Raw genomic sequence first — 20,004 nt, 5'->3', positions numbered from 1 at the left:
CTGATCCTTTTCTCTACACAATAAATAACCAGGTGTACCTTGTCTTACCATTATGTCCAATTTAAAAATCTAAGAAAATATAATAAGAATATATATCTTAACAGGTAACATTTTTGCTTATTAATTTAGTTTAAGCTTTCAGGAAGATTTGTACCAAAAAAAAAAAGAAAGCTGGACTATAGAAGGAAAATTATTTTGGATGGAATGTAGTCTAGAAAGATAAACAGAGATCTGAAATGGGATTTTAGAATAAACCAACATATCTTATGTATATATAAGACACTTTTTTTTTTTTTTTCATCTTTCTTTTTTCATGCTCAAGCAAGTACCAAGGGACAATATGACTTTCATACCCCATGTTGAAGTACGAACACTATCATTACTTTTATTTCAACTGAATCAAAAATACCATATCGATAGAGTGTATAGAGGTAAAACTGATGTTAAAGTTAAAACAATAATCCAAAATAAGGTATGTTTCACAGTAACACATTAAAAAGAAGCCCTGAAATTGCTTTACAGAGATAACATGCATGCTTTATTCATGAGCAACTGAGGGACTGCAGTCTGAGTAATTTAAGTGAAACTGCCTACATGTGTACAGGAGTTGTCAAATTCTATAAATATCAGCTGTAGAGTAATTTCTACTCAGCAATAAAGCTTCAATGTTCATGTTCAAATTTCCACACTAATATTTTAAGTTCTATTTCAATTGCATGTGTACAAATAATTCTGTTACAACTGAGCTCAATTCTCCTATGCAGTCATTTTGCTAGTGGTAATTATTAAAGCTGACACTTTTGGAGCCTACCAGACTTACTATGTATGCATGGATCAACTTCAGAGTTATATGTAGCAATACCATGACACAAGCTTTTCATGGAGACTAGATATTGGAAAAATATATCCAATTTCTGGAAATGAAACTACAGTTATCTTTGCAAAAGGAAAGTAATCCATCCACACAAATTTATAAAATACAGAATTCTCTTCAATACCTGTGCTTGAGAAGCTAAAGAAAAGAGATAGGTTGATTTGCCTTGCTGAAGAAAATAGGCAAGCCTTGACATCATTATTCATACCTAGACATCTGGTTTCAATTCCACTCCAGAGTCCAGAAGACAGACACTCCCTTACAGTAGAGCCAACTAACATATATCCTGAATCACAAGTAAATATAGCTGTAGATCCATATGTGATTTGAGTTCCGATCTTATTTCCATTTGGAGGTGTTGGAAGTTCTCCACAAGAAATAACTTCACAGCAAAAACAAACCAAAACAGAAGTTAGTATTTGATTATCACAAACACATATATAACAGTATGTAATACTAATAAGTGTATTAAGTGTATATATATGTAAACTATATATATACATATATATATATACACTTCAACCTGTGACACTTGGAAATGAAAAGCTCTGTTTACAAAGTCTAATATTTCCACAGGAATAATGCTCATTTTTTTTTTTTTAAAGTAGAATTAAAAAAAAAAAATAATGCTCAGAATGTTATTGACTAAGTGTTACTTAATCATGTTGGTTTTGTTCATATTTTTAAAAGTTATTTCAGTATTAATGCTGTTAATATTTTGGAAATTACATTTTTGTTTCTCTGAGAAGATGTAACTTTTATCTTTTAGTTCATACCATAACACTTGCCCTTCCATTCTCACAATACATTGCAATAATAAATAAACCATTTTCATGGAATTCCTTGCCATTTAGCTACCATACGCCTTTGTGCCTTTTTTAGGGACAGGGAATATAAAATACAGAAGTGTGCATAGAGACATTTCCTTGTCACTAAGACTATTTACACATAATAGCTTCCCAGATACAGAGGAACTGCGTCTGAGAAAAGTTTCTAAATTTCTAAGTAAGCCAAATGAATTTTTTTTTTACCTGAAATCTACATAGAGGAGGTTTATAGATACAGATGTAGACAGATAGATATAACATACTCTGTAAGACAAATACAGCATGTACTTACTTTGACAGTAAGGCCTCTCATTTCTCCAACTCCAGGTACCATTAGCAAGACACTCAATAGATGCTGGTCCCAAGCCATAGTAGCCTGGATCACAGCTGAAAACTACTTTTGTTTTATACTCATAATGTGAACCATTCACTATTTTCCATCTTCCATGCTCCAGTGTGAAAGAATTGATGCTTGGACACGTAACAACTTTAAAAAAAAAMCACACACAGTTATTTCTGGCTTAGTACATTGAAATCAGGAAAATATGTACAATCATTCATTCAGAAACATATCTTAGAGATGAAGAAGAGCGAGGGTCTTTAAAAAAAATCGGTGTACGTTCTTTGCCGTGAAATTACCATGCCACTTCTGACCAGTCATGAGAATATTTATTGAAATGCTAGCTAGCTAAATTTTAATTCAAGAATTACTTTCTACCTAAGCATAGTCTATGACATTTTGAGTTTAATTTGGGTTGTTGACAGGAAAATTAATATTCATATTCAGGATTGGTTCTCAGCAGAAAAAATATTTTTCTCTTGCCTCGAATTCTACATGTTCTTGTCATCACAAAAATAAATAAGCAAATAAATAAATTAAATTAATCTTTTCTATCTCTTTTTCTGCCTATCCACATTGTTTCTTTAGATAGAGAAAAAAGGCAATGAGGAATTTATTAATTTAAAAGAACACGGAAAAAAACAGAAAAAAAGTGAAAATCCTAAAATTATTATAAAGCAGTTTCCTTCTCCAAAGTTCACTGAGTGAACTCACTTGTTCAACTCAGTGAAGAGAGGTGCTGTAAATCTTAATGGACATATAATTCTCTGTCTGACATTTCTGAGTCATTCTTATGTTCACCTATGTTTTCACATCCCACTTACAATTTTTTTGGAAATCTGCTTTTCCCTGGAACTGAACATGCATTTTCCCTGCAATGATGTTCCTTGGAGTTTAGATGATGTATCCAGACCCTATAATGATGAGCTGGATACAAATAATCAGCAGTTGCTTATTAGAATTGTGAAATACCAGATATTTTGCAATTCTGGATAGTGAATGTCCTTTTACATATATATGTATATTTTWTATATATATATATACATTTATATATATACATATATTTCAGCATAGGAACTCTCTAAAGAGACCAATTTTGCATAAACCTCTGTAACCATAAACTTTGATTTAGCTGAAAATTATCAGTTTGAATGTACTCTATGATGTGTAGCAACCTTCTTCTGTTGTCACAGAAGGCTTCAATATATTTCTTATTAAAATGCCTAATGCCACCCATGATTCACAGGTTAGAGCAAACAAGCTGAAAGTTTAACTATTGAATTTTTTTTTTGTCTTAGAGAAACAAAACCAAAGTACAGCCAGGTTCTTATTAATTGTAGATTTGTATCTATTTCTTACCTACACAGCGAGGTGTTTTGTTGTGATTGCTCCATGTACCATCTGGCTGGCAGACTGCAGTAGTAAGTTCTTTGGCTGATAGTCTATACCCATCATTGCAAAAGTAAGTAACGCGGGTGCCAACTAAGTAATCTGTGGTTAATATTCCACCATTTACTGGAGCTTTAGGAATTCCACAAGATATTGCTAATTAAAGAGAAACAAAAATATTTGTATTGATTCTTCCCTGTAAGCTGCCTCTTGCCTCAGAGGGTTTACACACTGTGGTACCAACAGTCATACACATTCATACAAACATATCTTTAGCTTATTAATGTGTATTTAAGCCTAGATGTATTAATTCTCTTTAAATTAAGGAAAAATTAAGGGATAAAAGGAAGTTTTGGACCATTACATCTTCAGTGGAAAAGGTAGAAATAAGGAGTATGGTTCATAAACTTGCAGCTATCCATTTAAAGTGCAGAAGTTAACCACAGAAGACACAATACAGAATCTCCAGAAAAAATATATATATCATCGTAGTTGAATGCACAAACCACCGAACTAAGACACTAGAAATCTAGTTTGTACTTATGGTTTCTTCCAGATGCACTACGTAACCTTTGACAAGGCACTTTCAACTTTCTATTTTAGTTCTTGCAAAGCTGAAACAAAGTACGTACTCTTTGTAAATTAGTAAATGAAAATGCGATCAATGTTTCTTGTTCATTTCTTTGTTTAATAACAACAGAGAAAAAGCATAAAGAGAAGATATGACTCTATATAATACTTTCTCTTCTTTTGGTATAGAACAAATATTGAAACTTTTCTACATTTTAACATCACTTTTGACACAGGACAAATCCAAAAGAAAAGAACTTTTAATTTAGCATTGAAATACCTTACTTTGAAGTGGAATCTTGAATCCTATGAGCGGATTTGTACATAGATATGACAAGTTAAGCCTCTTGGCCCCTCTTGCACTATGTATAAATCCAAGAGCCTCTTGGACCCTCTTGCAACACGTACGGACAGAGAGAGTCTGCAGTTGTCCCTACTGTGAGCTGATCTGATGCAAGATAAATCTCCTTCATAGGCAATATAATGACAGCATCAAAGGCCACTGCACTGAAAATAACAATCATGACTAAGATAGAGGAAAATCACTAGCACTATCACAACTTGCTAAACAGGATAAAATCAATGCAAATTGAATGAATCAATACAAAGCCAAATGTAATAGGCTTAGTTTCCATAAAAAGAAATCACATATGGCATGTGAAGCTAAAAATGGAACACATTGTATTGAAAATATCCAGAAAAACTATCATTAGTTTGTTCAACACCATGTCTAAGCCACTATAAAACATATACCTCACAGCTGTCACTATATCTACTGACAACTGGAGACARATGCTTTCAGAAAGAAAAGAGAAAAATAGTGTTTTGGGTGCAGTCAAGGCTTTGGGATTGTCACCGAATTCCACTGAATTTCAAGCATACCAAAGAAAACTTTGAGAAGTTTACAGTTCACTAAATCTTACTGCAAAGATTGGTACACGAAAATCTGCTGATCCTAGTAAAATACTGTGTATCAAAAGCGACATGTCAGACTTTCACCTCTCACCATTCCATAATTTTAAGATCGAGTGACAAATTAACTAAAGAGATGGTCCAGGAGAGCTTTGAGAAAACATCTGACAAAACTCTACTACTGCTCCTGATACTACCAAAGAAAGATACAAAGCCCTCCTGATACTAGAATGAAAACATATGAGATAGATGATGTTTATCATATCTCAAACTCCATAATTCATCTTTCCCTAATCTGTAAATCAATACATTTTTATTGCCCAGGTATACTACCTCCTTCCTATAAATGTATCTATGATAAAAAGAAGTTTCACACTATGAAGTAGCTTTCAGAACCCCGTCCACTACCACTATTAACAAAATTTCCATCCCAGTATTAAAACTAGAACAGCCCAAAGTGACTTACGGCCCTGAAGACCAACAAATGCCATAGCACTACTTTTGCACATACTACAGATTCTATCCCTTTTAGCATTCAGCAAAATATGCAACCATCTCAGATATTTCATATACATCTCATAAATTTCATATTAATTACAGAGATCAATATGATTCCTTCCATATTAGTTTCTATCAATAAATTAACTAGATAAAATTTGAGCAAGACCATCCATTTAATAGCATCAATTTTGTAATAAAATATAAAATCTTTGCCATAAGAAAAATGTATTTTACTCTTGACATGAAATTATTAAAAAGTAAGTTTCATCCCAAATCATTGATAACTTTTTCATATGAACACTAAAGCTAATAAGGATTTATTGAGACTTTTAGTAGTCAGAAATAATAAGCTGAACTTTAGTTGTATGCACAGAAATTTAGGATTTATTTAAGCTATTGCTTTATCTGAACACCTAAAAGAAAAAAAAAAGAAAAAAAGGACAAATAAGAAATATCCAAAGTTTACAAAAAACAAAATAAAAAAAAAAAATAAAAAAATAAATAAAAAAAAAAAAAAAACAGAGCAACATAGGTTGTCTGAAAAGTTTAATCATCATATACCAAATCAGGTATTACAAATCACATCTTTGCAAACTGATTTTAGAATGGTATAGTCTAAAAGTGACTAAAATACATTTTTGTCCACCAACTTCAGAATACAGYTCCAAATTCAAAGATTTACATATGAAGTCCTTGAAAGTCACTAAGTTATTGGTTTTCGAAGACCACTAGGACCTACTGAAGACTTGTATGAGATTACTATGGGACTGGGATAAAGCTTTTAAAAATCTTTATTTAAACGTTAAGGAACAATTAAACTCTTCTGCAACAAAGACCATTTTTTTCAAGCAAAAAAAATACTATCCTTTGTACAAAGTATATTTGATTTTTGGATTTACACTGACTGACTTCTTAAAAAATAAAAATAATACATCATAGGTGTAGGTTCCTTCTACTCTTCCTGGAGAAAACATACTGAGCATCAACGCCAAGTAAAATCAGCTGAGAGCTGATAACATTAAAGCACAACTCCTTTACAAGAAGCATTTCAAATACAGGCAATACAATTTCTGAAAATCTTTAGCAGCATAATCCTCCGAACTTAATTATTTGGACATTTGACCCATGAAGAATGAAGAAATATTATGAAAACTAAGTTTTCTGTAAATTGCCTTGAATACAATTTTAAAAGGAATCAGATTTGGTATTTGGTATCCCAGTACATTTATGCATTTTGGATTAACTGTGTTATTTTTAATGAACACAAAAAAAGACTTAACATTAAAATATTTGTATTAATTGCTAATTACTATAGTTAACTAATTGTACGTATGTTAATATTAGTATTTCAAAAATAACAAGCATATTTAAAAAACATATAAACTTAGGAGGTTTTTTTTATAAACATCATTTTTTTTCCACATCAGACATTTGATCCCAGACTACCATAAGCGCACTTTAGCATTATATCTGCCCAAAATACCATTTCTAAGAAAACCATATGTGTAAATAACTGTTGGAATAGCACAATTTTACCTTTAAGGTCTTTTTTTTTTTTTTTTTTTTTTTTTGGTATGCCTTAGTGTCATCTGCTTAACAAGTGCAACAATTTATATGACTGAGATACCTTTACTGATCAAAATTACTGAGGTGAATTCTAATTTATTTTAGAATTTTTGTTTAATCAACATCTTGAACTACAATTTCTGCCAAATCATTTGCCTGTAATCCTTTTATGAATTTACAAAATATTAATATTGATTTCTGACGAGACCTGTATGAGAAAACATCAATTTGCAAGAGAAACATTTTATAATTAAAACTAAGGATCATGTAATGCTGGGATTAAAAGTAAAATGTAAACAATAACAAATCCTTTAAAATACCTTGAAGCTACTGAGAGTCTTTATCATTGTAAGTATGCTCACATTTGTATGAAGTATAAAGCTTTAATTTTCTTTCTCACAGCATGTTAATTCTCATTCTTTAAAACCTTTATCATAATCAATTTTCATAATTTTGTTAGTCACTAGAATCTTTGAAATTTTTATTGTTTTATAATTTCGAAGTTTTGGTATCATTAAAACAGGGATGGATGCATGGACAGAAATTACCTTCACATTGCAATTTATTTATTTATTTAAAGAGAGATGCTACCTAAAAATTTAAACAGTAAAGTTTGTAGTAATATTATAATAGTAGTAATACAATAGTAATATAGTATTAATATAGTAACACAGTAGTAGTAATATAGTAGTAATATAGTAATATATAGTAATAATATAGTAATTATTATCACTACAATACTTATATTAGACTTTGAATAACATTATCACTACAATACTTATATTAGACTTTGAATAACATGTCTTTTAATTTTCATGGTGGAGAGAAAGCAATTTTCTATTAACTTTGAAAGAGATTTCATTTAAATGCTGATCTCTTAGATGGAGGCTTTTCCTTTCCTTCTGATTCCTCACTGCTGTACTGAGTATTCCCAGCTAAGATATATTTGGGTCTATACATTATATAAAAAGGCTTTCATGAGGTTGAAGTGTTTATCTGGATTTTTCAGCTGAAGTTCTGTAATGCATGTGATTTGAGGAATGCCTGGTATTATATATTTAGAGGTTTAGAGATCAAGATTTCTATTCATAGAGATGAAAGAATGAGAACATTAAAAATGTGTTACTTGAACATAACATTCAATCTTGACAAAAAGCAGCAGTGAAAAAGGCTACTGGCATTCGTTAGTTACAGGAGGGAATTTAGAGTGATGACTCAATAATTGTACAGATGAAAAATGTAGAGAGAAAGCACTGGTTTAAATAAAGTCAAGAAAACCAAGCAGTAAAAAACTACCTGAAGAAAAACTGAGATAGCATTTTTAAAAACAATACAAGCTGTTTTGATTCTAGAGGCAATATATTAATTCTCAATTTTTGATTCCTGAGATTTCTTATTTCCTATAGGAAAATAACTACAGTGAGTTACAGAATCACAGAATCACAGAATATTCAAGGTTGGAAGGGACCTCTAGAGATCATCTAGTCCAACCTTCCTGCTCAAGCAAGCACACCTAGAGCACGTGGCACAGGGTGGCATCCAGGTGGGTTTTGAAGACCTCCAGAGTAGGAGACTCCACAACCTCGCTGGGCAGCCTGTTCCACTGCTCTGTCACCCTMACAGGAAAGAAGTTCCTCCTCACCTGGAGACGGAACTTCCTGTGCTCCAGCTTATGGCCATTACCCCTCGTCCTGTCGCTGGCCACCAGTGAAAACAGCTTGTCCCCTTCCTCCCTGCATTCTCCCTTCATGAACTTATACATATTAATCATATCCCCTCTSAGCCTTCTCTTCTCCAGAGAAAACAGGCCCAGCTCACTCAGCCTCTCTTTGTACGAGAGATGTACCATTCCCTTAATCATCTTAGTTGCTCTTCTCTGGACCCTCTCGAGAAGCTCCATGTTCCTCTTATACTGGGGAGCCCAGAACTGCACATAGTACTCCAGGTGCAAGGAGTTGACCAGTAGTCTTTGTTTAAGTAAAACAGGCATAGATTAAAATGGGCTGCATTGGTCTTAATTTTCTCATATTAAAAAGAAAGATACAAGTGCCTCATTTTTATTATGGGCACAGTGCAAAGGGCACATCCATGGCAAAAATGGGTCGTGTGAAATAACTGGTTAAATTGCCTTTTGTAGTTACGCTATAAATGTGAAAATGTGAAGCAGAATAAACTGAAAAGATTAAAAATGTGATGGGCAATTATAATGACTGTCACAAAGTTCTAAAACCCATGAATCCACAGTTAAAAGAGTGGAAACTACTTTGTGACGAAACTGTACTTTTCAGAAATAAAAGGAACATATCTTTGATATTTTCTATTAAAGAACATGAGGGATATTTACTGATAATGTTGCCAATTTTTGATATCAGAGATAGTATCATATGTATTCCACAGGCAGAATAATTTTCACATTGGCAAGGCAAAGAGAAGGTCAGACACAGTGACGCATTGGATCAGGTTATTTCTGAGGGGCTTTTGCGGAAATAATGTTAATAGGGCATAGATATTATAACCACAAACATTTGTTCATACAGGAACTGCTAGAAGAATCAAATGGAGTCCATATCATGTATCAAAGCTAACCCTCATTAAATGAACARTTATAATTAATAGCTATTAAATTATTATGTATATTAAAATTTACATTACATCATTACGTCTAGAAGTTTTTCTATGATCAAAACACCATGAGGWTACTAAGCACTTAATTCCACTTGTTCTTGAAGTATTATCTTTGAATAGCACAACTATTTCCATTACTGAACTCCATTCACAGTACTCTATTATACTGTTGGCAATAATCACCTGCTTGCATTTTCATACAGAGGAATGAACCTTAAATGGTCACCTCATGTTCACTTTCAGTCAGAAAATTGATGGCTTTTATTAGAAAAGAAAAAAAAAAAGTTTGCAAGTTATAATCATACAATTACCTTGACAAGCAGGGACTGGCACATCCCATGAATAATAACCATACGGAGACTTCCTGCATACAGCAGTACTTTTCCCAATGAGCCGAAAACCTCGATCACAAGCCCAGCGGACCATACTGTTGAGCTGCCCACCTGTCTGACTGACTATGAAACCATGTGGAGGAGACTCTGGAGTGCTGCAATAGAGAGCTTTAAACACAAATATTAAATAAATAAAAGATGCACTAAGGAGACAGACGACAATTTTTGATAAACTCTTATTGAACTGAGTGGATATCTGATAATGAGATGAGAAATGTATCAACAGAAGTTTTAGTCATGTACTCATCAAACACTAATTATAAAGGTGAAATAACGGTGAAAGAACAGAGTCTTCAGGGTTTAGTGTTTTGGGAGAAAGTGCAAGGTGGTAGTTCCCTTCTATAATTACCTTTTATCACCTTGTTTTTTAAGACACAGAATTTTAATCCAATCTCAAAAGTTTCTATAGGATACAAAATGATCTGAAGAAAGAACCATCAAAGGCATCCTACACATAACTCTGATTTTTTTTTTGTCCTAACAAAGTCCAAGTTCTATAACTTTGTGAACCTACAGTGAACCAGCAGATCTAAATAAAAGTTTTTAATTATATTTATGAGTATTCCTATAATGTACATCAAAAAGCAATAAATCTTCCTCTTTGTGATATATTTACAACCTGAGAAGACCTACAGAACTCTTATCTGGATATTATGCAAAAAAAAAAGGTTTTCGAAATATCATCTAGAAATCTTTAAAAGAGCAAAAAGATCACTGAAAGATATAGCCAGCTCTGCTTCTTTAGTGTATGAGGAAATATACTGGTGTATATTCCAGGTAGTGGAAAGATACGGACCACTCATAGCTGTTAATTCCTGTCTGAGTCCCAATATCCTTGTTACACTGACAGTAAACAGATCTTATGAAGACATTGAAGAGATTTTTCTTCTTCTTTTTAAAGGATCTAGTGAGTTTTATCCAACTCTGTAATAAATATTTTAGCTCTATGAAAATTGTGCCCTTCTTGAGAAAAAGATGACATTGATACTCTACTTCAGAGTAGAGTATCAGACTTTTGTAACAGGACTATTTTATTATACTTATTCTCTACCGCTTTCTCAATTTTCTAAAGTGAAAATTTGTTATACCATTAAATTCAATAATTACACTGAAAATATTCTATAGCTCCTATCCGTAATATTTTTCTTTCTTCATGTTTTGTATCTTTAGTCATTCTACAAAATTCATATTCAAWTTTTTTTGAAATTGCTATAAATTACAATAGATTTAGCTCAGTCTGAGTAGGGAGTGCTGTTTACCTGCAAAAATAGATAATACATAATAATCCAATAAAACAATAATATAAAAATTAGTCTTTGTGTCACCTTCATTCATTCCCTGTTTCATTCATTCCTGTTTCATTCATTCATTAGTCAAATGTGTCACCTTCATTCACTCCCTGTTTGCAAGTAAGTCTACTTGAATAGTACCACTTTCAAGGTTTTTTTTTTTTTTTTTTTTTTTTTGAGGTACCAATTAGAGGTACCTATGAGGCACCAATTAGGTACTTTTCTTAGACTGTTTGCTGCTTCCTTTGAACTTTGTATTAAAGGTTTCTGTTCCACAACCTTACAGATTTTTATTCTTGACTTGTTGCCACCTCCTCTCTGACTCATCAGAAAGGTTTAAATTGAATTGCATAAGTTCATACAGTAAGAAGGATGGAGATGCATATATGGAAGTAAAGAATGATTAGGGCAGAAGGATGAGGTTACCATTCAAAAGTTTTGTTCAGCTATTCCTTAAATAATCTTTAAATCTTTAAAGAGAGTACGTGGTCTCTACATTTAGATTTTTTTATTATTATTACATAAGATCAGCATCACTGAGTTCACACTCCATTCAAAGCAATTGGAATTCCTTTCAGTTTGAGTATCTGATGCCACAAAACATAGCTTATATTATACTTTTCACACAAATAAATATATTCTATATTAAGATATTATGCTATTTAAAAAAAATATATATATATATACGTACCTATATATCTTATCCTGAAACCTTTCTTATTTGTGCCATGATCCGCTGACCACCGGAGGAATACCTCATGACTATTGCTAGTTATATTTAAAGAAGATGAATAGTCCCCACTGAGAGAAATGAGCAATGGGCTATGACTGTTTGGTCCTTGACATAAGCAAGAAAATAAAAAATAGGAGTTACAAAGTTTAAAATCACATATAGTAAATTATGGGCATACAGTTAACATCCTTTAAGAATATATTCCAAGCAAATGATAAAATAATCACATTAAAATGTGGAAGTTAGTATTACATGATATACAATGCGGAATGCATTTTTGTTCTGAAACAAAACTGTTTTTAAACATAACTAATGCAATACAGTCTTGAAGCACAATATAATCCAACAAAGCTTTTTAGCACAACAAAACTGAAGATGTGCTTATTTAACTGCTTTTTTACACGTAAATTCATTATGGTATGCATAATGTGATTTGGGAGTGGCAACATAAATGTAATGTGAAAATACACATAAATATAGAAAGTATAATCCAAAGCTGTGCATCCTGTAATTACCATCAAACACCTCAAGTATATCAAATTCCTTTTCTGTCTGGAAGAACTCGAAGAACATGCTGATATTATAACCCTTTTCCACAGTAATGGTCCAAGCACACATCTGCAGATTTGGGTAGCTGTCAGGATAACCAGGGCTCAGAATGATTCCTGTTGAATCCAGGCGCATTTCATTGGCTGGACAGAGCACTGTGAAATGGATTCATTGATTAAAATATATATACAAGTCCTCTATTTGTATGTGCCATATGATTTGGTTTGGCTTGCTTTTAAATTCTGCATTGTTCATTTTATTGCTATAAATATAGAAAGTCTGATATTTAAGGAACAAAGCTGGTTGAAAAAAAGATCTAAAGTATATACGTTAAAATATATGTGCAACCTTCAGAAATTATTGATCCGTGATATTTTTCTTCTTTCATTGCTTTAGAAAACTTTCCAGAAGATATATTGGCTTTTTAGGCTGTACTTAAAAACTAAATTATTGCATTATTCAGAAAAAGAACTACCTTTTTTTTTTTTTTTTTATCAACAATAGTTCCTGGAGAGGTTCTGCAATGACACTCAACACTGGAGATACTGTATGATGTGTGCTTTTCAGACTAAATAAAGACTAGTCAATCCCTCCTAAAAGCTGGAAGAAAGGACATGTGTACAGTGTACAATGCAGTACTATGACAGTGGCCTAGAAATAGCAGACATAGTTCAGACTGACATGTTGTTGTTACTAATTAGCCTTGACTCTCAGTAGGACTGACTGGACAGGAAGCACAATTGTGCTAATGCGACTATCTTGCTTTTGGATCCAGAGAAACCTAACACAGTGCTAACTTATTAAAAAAAAATAAWAAAAAAAAAAATCTGTTTTTCAGTCTCCATACACAGTATAATGCCATTTTACCAGATGGAGAAGGACAGAATTTCTCAAAATCAAAGTCTATCAGTCAAGACATTGATGTTCTCTTTCTGAAAGTGCTACAGACTTTCAGACTGACTTTAGGAAACCTTACAAATATGCACAGCAGGTGGCTATATGATAAAAGTAGCTTGTGAAAAAATAAAGATAAAAAAATAAAATAACAGCCTAGTATATATATATTTTAAACTCCATACTCTTATTTATCCTACAGTTAAGCATAACAGATATATAACTGCATCATATATGTTATATGCACACAAATTACATCTACACATCACTTTTTTTATAGGACATATGCAACATCCTATAAACTTTTTTATAGTAAAAAAGTAAAACTTTTTTACTTTTTAGTTACATTTAACTTATGTTAACATTGTTGTTAATGTTTAGTTACATTTTGAAGCCTCTGAAATTGGGCACTCTCAAGTTCAGACAATCTGATGTTTTCCTCCTCCTAAAGCAAGGACAGATTACTTCCCAGATGACTGAATCTAAGGCAGCTGAAGAAGAAACTTAAAGAAATGAACCCTAAAACTCTCAACTTTTTAATAGCTGACAGCCTTTTTCCCAAATTCAACTCTAGGGAAGAAGAAAGGGGACATGCTTTACCCTGGTCTCTAAAACACTGTTGGGAAAGGCTGGACCCCGCAACATGAGAGTGTCTCCTGCAGGGATGAAAGAAGACATTTGCTCCATCCCTGCTGTCTTGTTCAGCAGACCTTACTTTCATCTCTTTCCTAAGAGTTGTTTTCTTATTTTCAACACCACAGTCTGCAGTTATTCATCTCCCACCTACAGCTGTGCTGGAAAATATAAAACAACTCTAGCTGTATTAATCGTTGAAGTTCAAGGAAGGATAGACGATGCTAGCACAATAAATGGCTACTTGTGAAAAAAAATATATATCACTATTGCTGAAATTCAGCCAAATCAGGTTAAAAAGATACAGAGTATGACAGACTTGATTTTCATTTATTTCATTGGTTCTATGCAGTACAATAAACAACAGAACTTAGAGTGTTTGAAGCAGTGAACCTGTATTTGTACACTGATCTGTTCAGGTTAATGGACCTGATAATTCACAGTTCTGCCCAGAACTAAAGTTGCTATTTACCTCCCGCTCTTATTTACTTGAAGTACTGGATTTAGCTTAATATCTTAGTTTTGTTTTATTTTATCAAACAGAAGAGGTTCACTTATACTCTGAGCATTTTCTCTTAAATTGGGAAGTACTTCACTGGAGTATTATCATGAAATTTTTGATAAACTAATTAAAAACGGTTGATATTACCATGTTACTGAGACATCTTTCAAGATTTGCTTTTATTTCAAAATGTATTTATTAGTAACCTACACTTTATCCAGGGATGAAAAAATCTTAACAGAAGGCTAAAAATCTGGTAGTCTGCAAAACAAGTAGTTATATACAACCAAATTAATAGTCAGCCCTCACACACATAGAAACAAAAATAATGTTTTTTTTTTTTTTTTTTTCTCAGAAGCAGTGAAAGCAATGCTGTCCTACTAAACATAAAAATCAAGCTTTTATTTTGGCTTCTAAGAATCAAGCTTCAAAGTCACTGGATTTTACAGAGAGAAACAGCTCACAGAAAATCAAAGAAAGCAATAAAAATCTTCTTACATTAATAAAACTCAAATACTAGATAAGAACCTGACCATATATTTTAAAATACCAATTTCAAAAATACAAACTTTTTGCTGTAAAAAAAACCCCAAAACTTACTCCCCATGTTAGTCTCAATCAATAAAGAAAAAAATAGCTTTAACACTTCCTTACTACAAGAGAATAAATGAAGTTCATTAGTCTATAACCTGGCTGTCAAAACCAAACTGAACCAGTGGTGATTCAGACTTTATCAGATGAAAGAAATGCTCATCTTCAGTAGATGAAAGAACTCCTCTCAAACTTTTATATATACATTTATATATACATATATATCTGTGTGTGTGTGTGTGTGTGTGTGTGTGTGTGTGTGTGTGTGTGTGGTGTGTGTGCGCATGCGTACATACATAGAGAAAGGGAGAAAGAGACCGAGTGGAAGAGGGAGAGAGAGAAAGGTCAGGAACTCTTTTGACTGCACATGTTTATTTTAAAGCTAATTTTGCAATCTCCACATGACATTGCCTTTCTTCAAAAGTTTCTTCTTCAGGCCTCAAAGACATCCTTTTAGAATCCCTTTCTATGTGTTCCTGATGAATTGTATAGAGAAATAACAGACCTACAATGAATTCCCCTAGGAATCAGGTAGCTAAATTATTTTATAGACCAAAGTCAATGTAGCTGAGACATAGCTGAGAGCTATCATCCAAGAATTTTCTCAGCCTCCTATAATTATAATGCAAAATCCATTTTGAATCCTCTTATTCCGAGTCTTTTGTTTCATCCTGAAAGTAGAATTAGGTTCAAGGAAAAGGAAGAGCAAAGCTAGATGCTAGGTATGGAAGATATTCTATTTTTACAGAAGATATCTCTTATCTTAATAGTAGCTGATTGTTGACAGTTATGTCTTTGCTGCAACATGCTAGATCCAGATTCAAATTCTGTTCAGTAACACTATTCAGATTAAAAAAAAAAAAATTGAATGTGATTATTAATTTACTTCAGAGTGAACCAAATTAATAATTGAAACAAAACTCAGTAAAAACTTGCTTGATATTTAGTAAAATGTCTAATTTTACTAAAGGTTAAAGGCCAACTGTAGCGGCCAACTCCAAGGATGACTATACAGTGTCTGGCAGCATGCAGGATGACTTGTTAGTAGATAATCAACTTCAAGGCCGACAGTGTACTTGTTCCATCAACGGACCAAAATAAAGGCAGCTGTCCGGCTGCTGCGTGACCATGAAGCTGATTGGACAGTAGCTGTGTCGTACTTGCTTTTAGGCAAAAAAGGTATTGTATCCAGGACCTTATAGGTAAACTTATAAAGGACTGGATGCCAGCCCCGGAGACCGTGGCAAGATAGGGGCAAGAGGAGAGCATGTCAAATCATGATTGGACTAATGATGGGTCGGGGGCACGGGCTTACTGTATAAAAATATGCTAGAATCTGCAATAAACGGAGCATCGACTTAATCTCTATGAGACTGTGTCTTTAACTCTAGAAGCTCCCTCACATCACGTTCCTATTTCACAAATTTACCCATAAGTCTGTGTTTGAACACTGAAATTTAGCTGACATTTTAAAAATTGTATGTTCAATAGATAACAGATAATTATGTACCTTCCTATCCGAGGTGGCCCAACTGAAAACTCTCAGGTAAACAATACAGTCATAATGAAAAGATAGTAATGCTTAAATTCATAACTACTTTGATTTTTTAAAAAATTATTAAGAAACTGTTAAAAATCTTTTTTGTATATGTAATGGATTCATTTACAATTACTTACTAGTACTAGGTAATAAAACCTTGATCATGAAAAAGACAACAAACCCGGACACTAGCATTTTTCATCTAATAAAATATAAGCAATTATATTTATTATTAACTGATTTGAGAAAGTAGTGTAATATTAAAATTATAATAATGGTATAATTTTAATGGTGAGAGTAGGTGGATCATAAAAGAATAACATAACAAACAGTTGGAACAAAACGTTAATTTACAGAGATTAATTTTTTTTCTGAGGCTGGATTGTTTGTCTCTGTCATAAATGCTTATAGCCACATGTCCTTATTTCTCTCTTAACACTTGAATGAAATAGCAAGAAACCACTGATATGTGCCATCATATTTAATTGAAATTCCAATTTTGATATAAAGCATTGGAAGTTTTACTCCATTCCCTATTCAGTACTACATAGCAAGAAACTTCTCACATTTTCCTCAAAAAGGTACGACAAAATTCTACTCTGGCATAACACATCACATCTCAGCTTAACAAGAACTTGTTTAAACTGTGAGATGGTGGTGGTTGTCCAAACTGTAACCTTGTTTTAACCTTAAAAATGAAGTATTGGCATATTTATTAAGAGTTTGCAAGGAAAGGTAGAAAATATAGACACATGTGCACACATGTACATAAAAACATCATTCTTTAGCATTCACTAAATAAAAATGTAAAATATTTAAATTGCACTTTAAACCAATAATAATTTCATGATCTCATTCTTCCAAATATACGCTATATTGTAATTCAGCGTTTTTAAAAATTTCATATGAATTGTCTGACTGATATATTGTGGAGAAAAAGACAGAAACTTCTACACATTTCTTTTAGACATGCATTCACTGTAACAAACAGTGATAATATTAATAGGGTCAAAAGATTTGAAATAATTTTACTGTGTCATTTTATGTAAAGAGGAAATGAAGGGTAGTTTTCAGCTGGTCTGGAAAAGAGGAGGACAAACCTTGACAAGTAGGTGGTGCTCCATCCATTTGAAGTCTTTCTCCTAGTCGACAGGTCAGAATCTCATTACCAACCAATGTAAAGCCTGGTTGACATTGGTACCTTATTATGTCTCCTATTTGATAAAAAAGAATACCGTTAAGCAGCAATTATCTAGGACTTCTAACTTTGAAAACATTATTGATTAATGAAGTTCTTGCTGACATACATAATGGACAAAATGACCTCTGGCATAAACAACTTAGACTGATTAGTTTAAGCAAATGTTGTGGTAAATGAGCTTTGTCACACAGACTATGCTGCATCTATCACTGACTAACCCCAATGTTAGCTGCATAATATGCCTAGCTTTAACGGATGCCAGACAAGCTTGTGTCCATAAAGCTTTAAGTGACATAGTTCATTGGATAATCATTGTGGAAATAAATAAGAAGTCAAGATAAAATCTATAAAATTATATGAATACTTTCTTAAGTTGAAAAGAAAATATAGTTTCTTATTCTGACCATGCCAAATTCATTTACCATGAATTAAATGTATTTCTTATGTTCTTTTTCCCTATAAGACAGTAGGAATTACTGACTTTATCTTGCCTTTTTATTTAGTTCCACAATGATCATCCAATGAATTATATCACTTAAAGCTTTAGTCATAAAAGTAAAAATGACTATAACTCAGTAGTTCTTAACAGCTTAGCTAGAGCAAAAGACAAAAATATAGGTAAAAGAACAGAAAAGAAAAATATAGATTTTTTTTTGCCAACAATTATTAGCAAATTTAAGAATAAATTGATGTTTTTGCCATAATGTAAGCAGAAACATGCAGTCAAACATCCCATCCAACATAGACACAAAGACAAAACAGAAAGGCAATATTTCAATATTGAAGGATATGTGGCTAAGTAGTGTTATTAACAAAGCTTCTAAAGTTAGAATGCCATCCCTTTCTTGGATTTTCTTAAATTTGTTGTTACTCCTCATCTCACAAAACCATAATTGAGGTATGAAATATATCATCACCAACATTTTTTTCTAATTAAAAATAAATTTATTTTAAAAATTCTAAATAGGAAAGTTTTTATAATAAAAATATTTCATTGCTGTTTCTTCCAAAAATTTAATTTCTTATAGTATTATATAAATAATATTTGTTATTAATATGTATTAAATATATTCATGTATTAAAATCTTCTTAGTTTTCAAAATAAAATGGCATGTTTTATACTAAGCATTATAGAGAATTTATTTTAAAATGCACTTAATTGGAAAGAAGTTAATGAGATGCTTAAATGTGATAGCTGAAACAGCTATTACTCTATAGTGAGGAAGAGTGGAGGTAGACATTATATTTTCAAATATATATATAACAAATTCTAGTCATGATTTGCCTCTTGAAAAACAATAAATTTATGTTCATAGTAGTCATGGTTTTTATTTTTTCTCACATTACCTATTTCAAATTCATCATCCTCAGTCAAAATTTCAGCATTTGGTATATTTGTTGGAGGTTGGCAGACTCGAAGTTGGTAGGCTGCATAAAGGAAGAAAGCACAGTTAATATTTCCATATTTCCACAGTCAGTAGAGTCACACAAATGTAATTGTGTTAATACTCAAGGTAACAAGATAAAAATAAGCAATTATTTTAGAAATTTTAACAGAATAAAAAAGAAAGAAAACATTAGCATGAGTATCAAAAAATGAAAAAGTGGAGGTGAATTCACCGTCTTAAGAAGCTACTGAATTTTAAAATCAAAATTCCCTTCATTAATAATCGATGAAGTCGTAGAAGCAGTTGCAAATTTTCCAAGTTAAACATTCAAAAAATGCAGGAGTTTGTTTGTTTGATTTATGCAATTACTTTCCTTATCTACAAAAGTTATCCTCAATATATTTTTACTCCTGAACTCTTCCTCTCTTGAGTCCACTCATAAAGAAGACAAGTATAAAATGACTGCGGAATAAATGACTGAAAAGGGAGGAACTTAAAGAGAAACTAGGGCCTAACAGAAGTTTTGGTTCTACAGAAGCTTGCTTGGGGTGAGACACAGATGCCACTTCCAGGATGGTTGGTAGGCACAGACTCTGCTCCTTAATGGTTTCCTAGGCACAATCTGCCCTCCTCACAGCTGCAAAGAGAAGTAGTGGAGGGTGGAGCGGAGTGAAGACACCGCGGTCAA

The 20,004-nt window shown here is 32.4% G+C and overlaps 1 protein-coding gene across 1 annotated transcript in view; it reads right to left on the bottom strand.

The window, feature by feature from the left end:
• LOC112945741 (CUB and sushi domain-containing protein 3-like) overlaps positions 1-19,358 on the bottom strand; it is a 33,112-nt gene extending 13,754 nt beyond the window's left edge. Inside the window, exons 1-8 of the mRNA XM_026037411.1 lie at positions 19,276-19,358; positions 17,828-17,941; positions 12,534-12,722; positions 11,977-12,123; positions 9,916-10,104; positions 3,401-3,586; positions 1,994-2,188; positions 1,083-1,256 (exon numbers count right to left, since the gene is read on the bottom strand). Of these exons, the coding sequence (XP_025893196.1) occupies positions 1,083-1,256; positions 1,994-2,188; positions 3,401-3,586; positions 9,916-10,104; positions 11,977-12,123; positions 12,534-12,722; positions 17,828-17,855 (1,108 nt within the window). The 5' untranslated portion in view covers positions 17,856-17,941; positions 19,276-19,358. The remainder of the gene's footprint in view (positions 1-1,082; positions 1,257-1,993; positions 2,189-3,400; positions 3,587-9,915; positions 10,105-11,976; positions 12,124-12,533; positions 12,723-17,827; positions 17,942-19,275) is intronic.
• Between the last annotated feature and the right edge of the window lie 646 nt (positions 19,359-20,004).

Source organism: Nothoprocta perdicaria, unplaced genomic scaffold (assembly GCF_003342845.1).
Source record: "Nothoprocta perdicaria isolate Ctin4 unplaced genomic scaffold, notPer1 scaffold_199, whole genome shotgun sequence".
Classification (NCBI taxonomy): Eukaryota; Metazoa; Chordata; class Aves; order Tinamiformes; family Tinamidae; genus Nothoprocta; species Nothoprocta perdicaria.
This window is presented reverse-complemented; position numbering and strand designations above follow the sequence as displayed.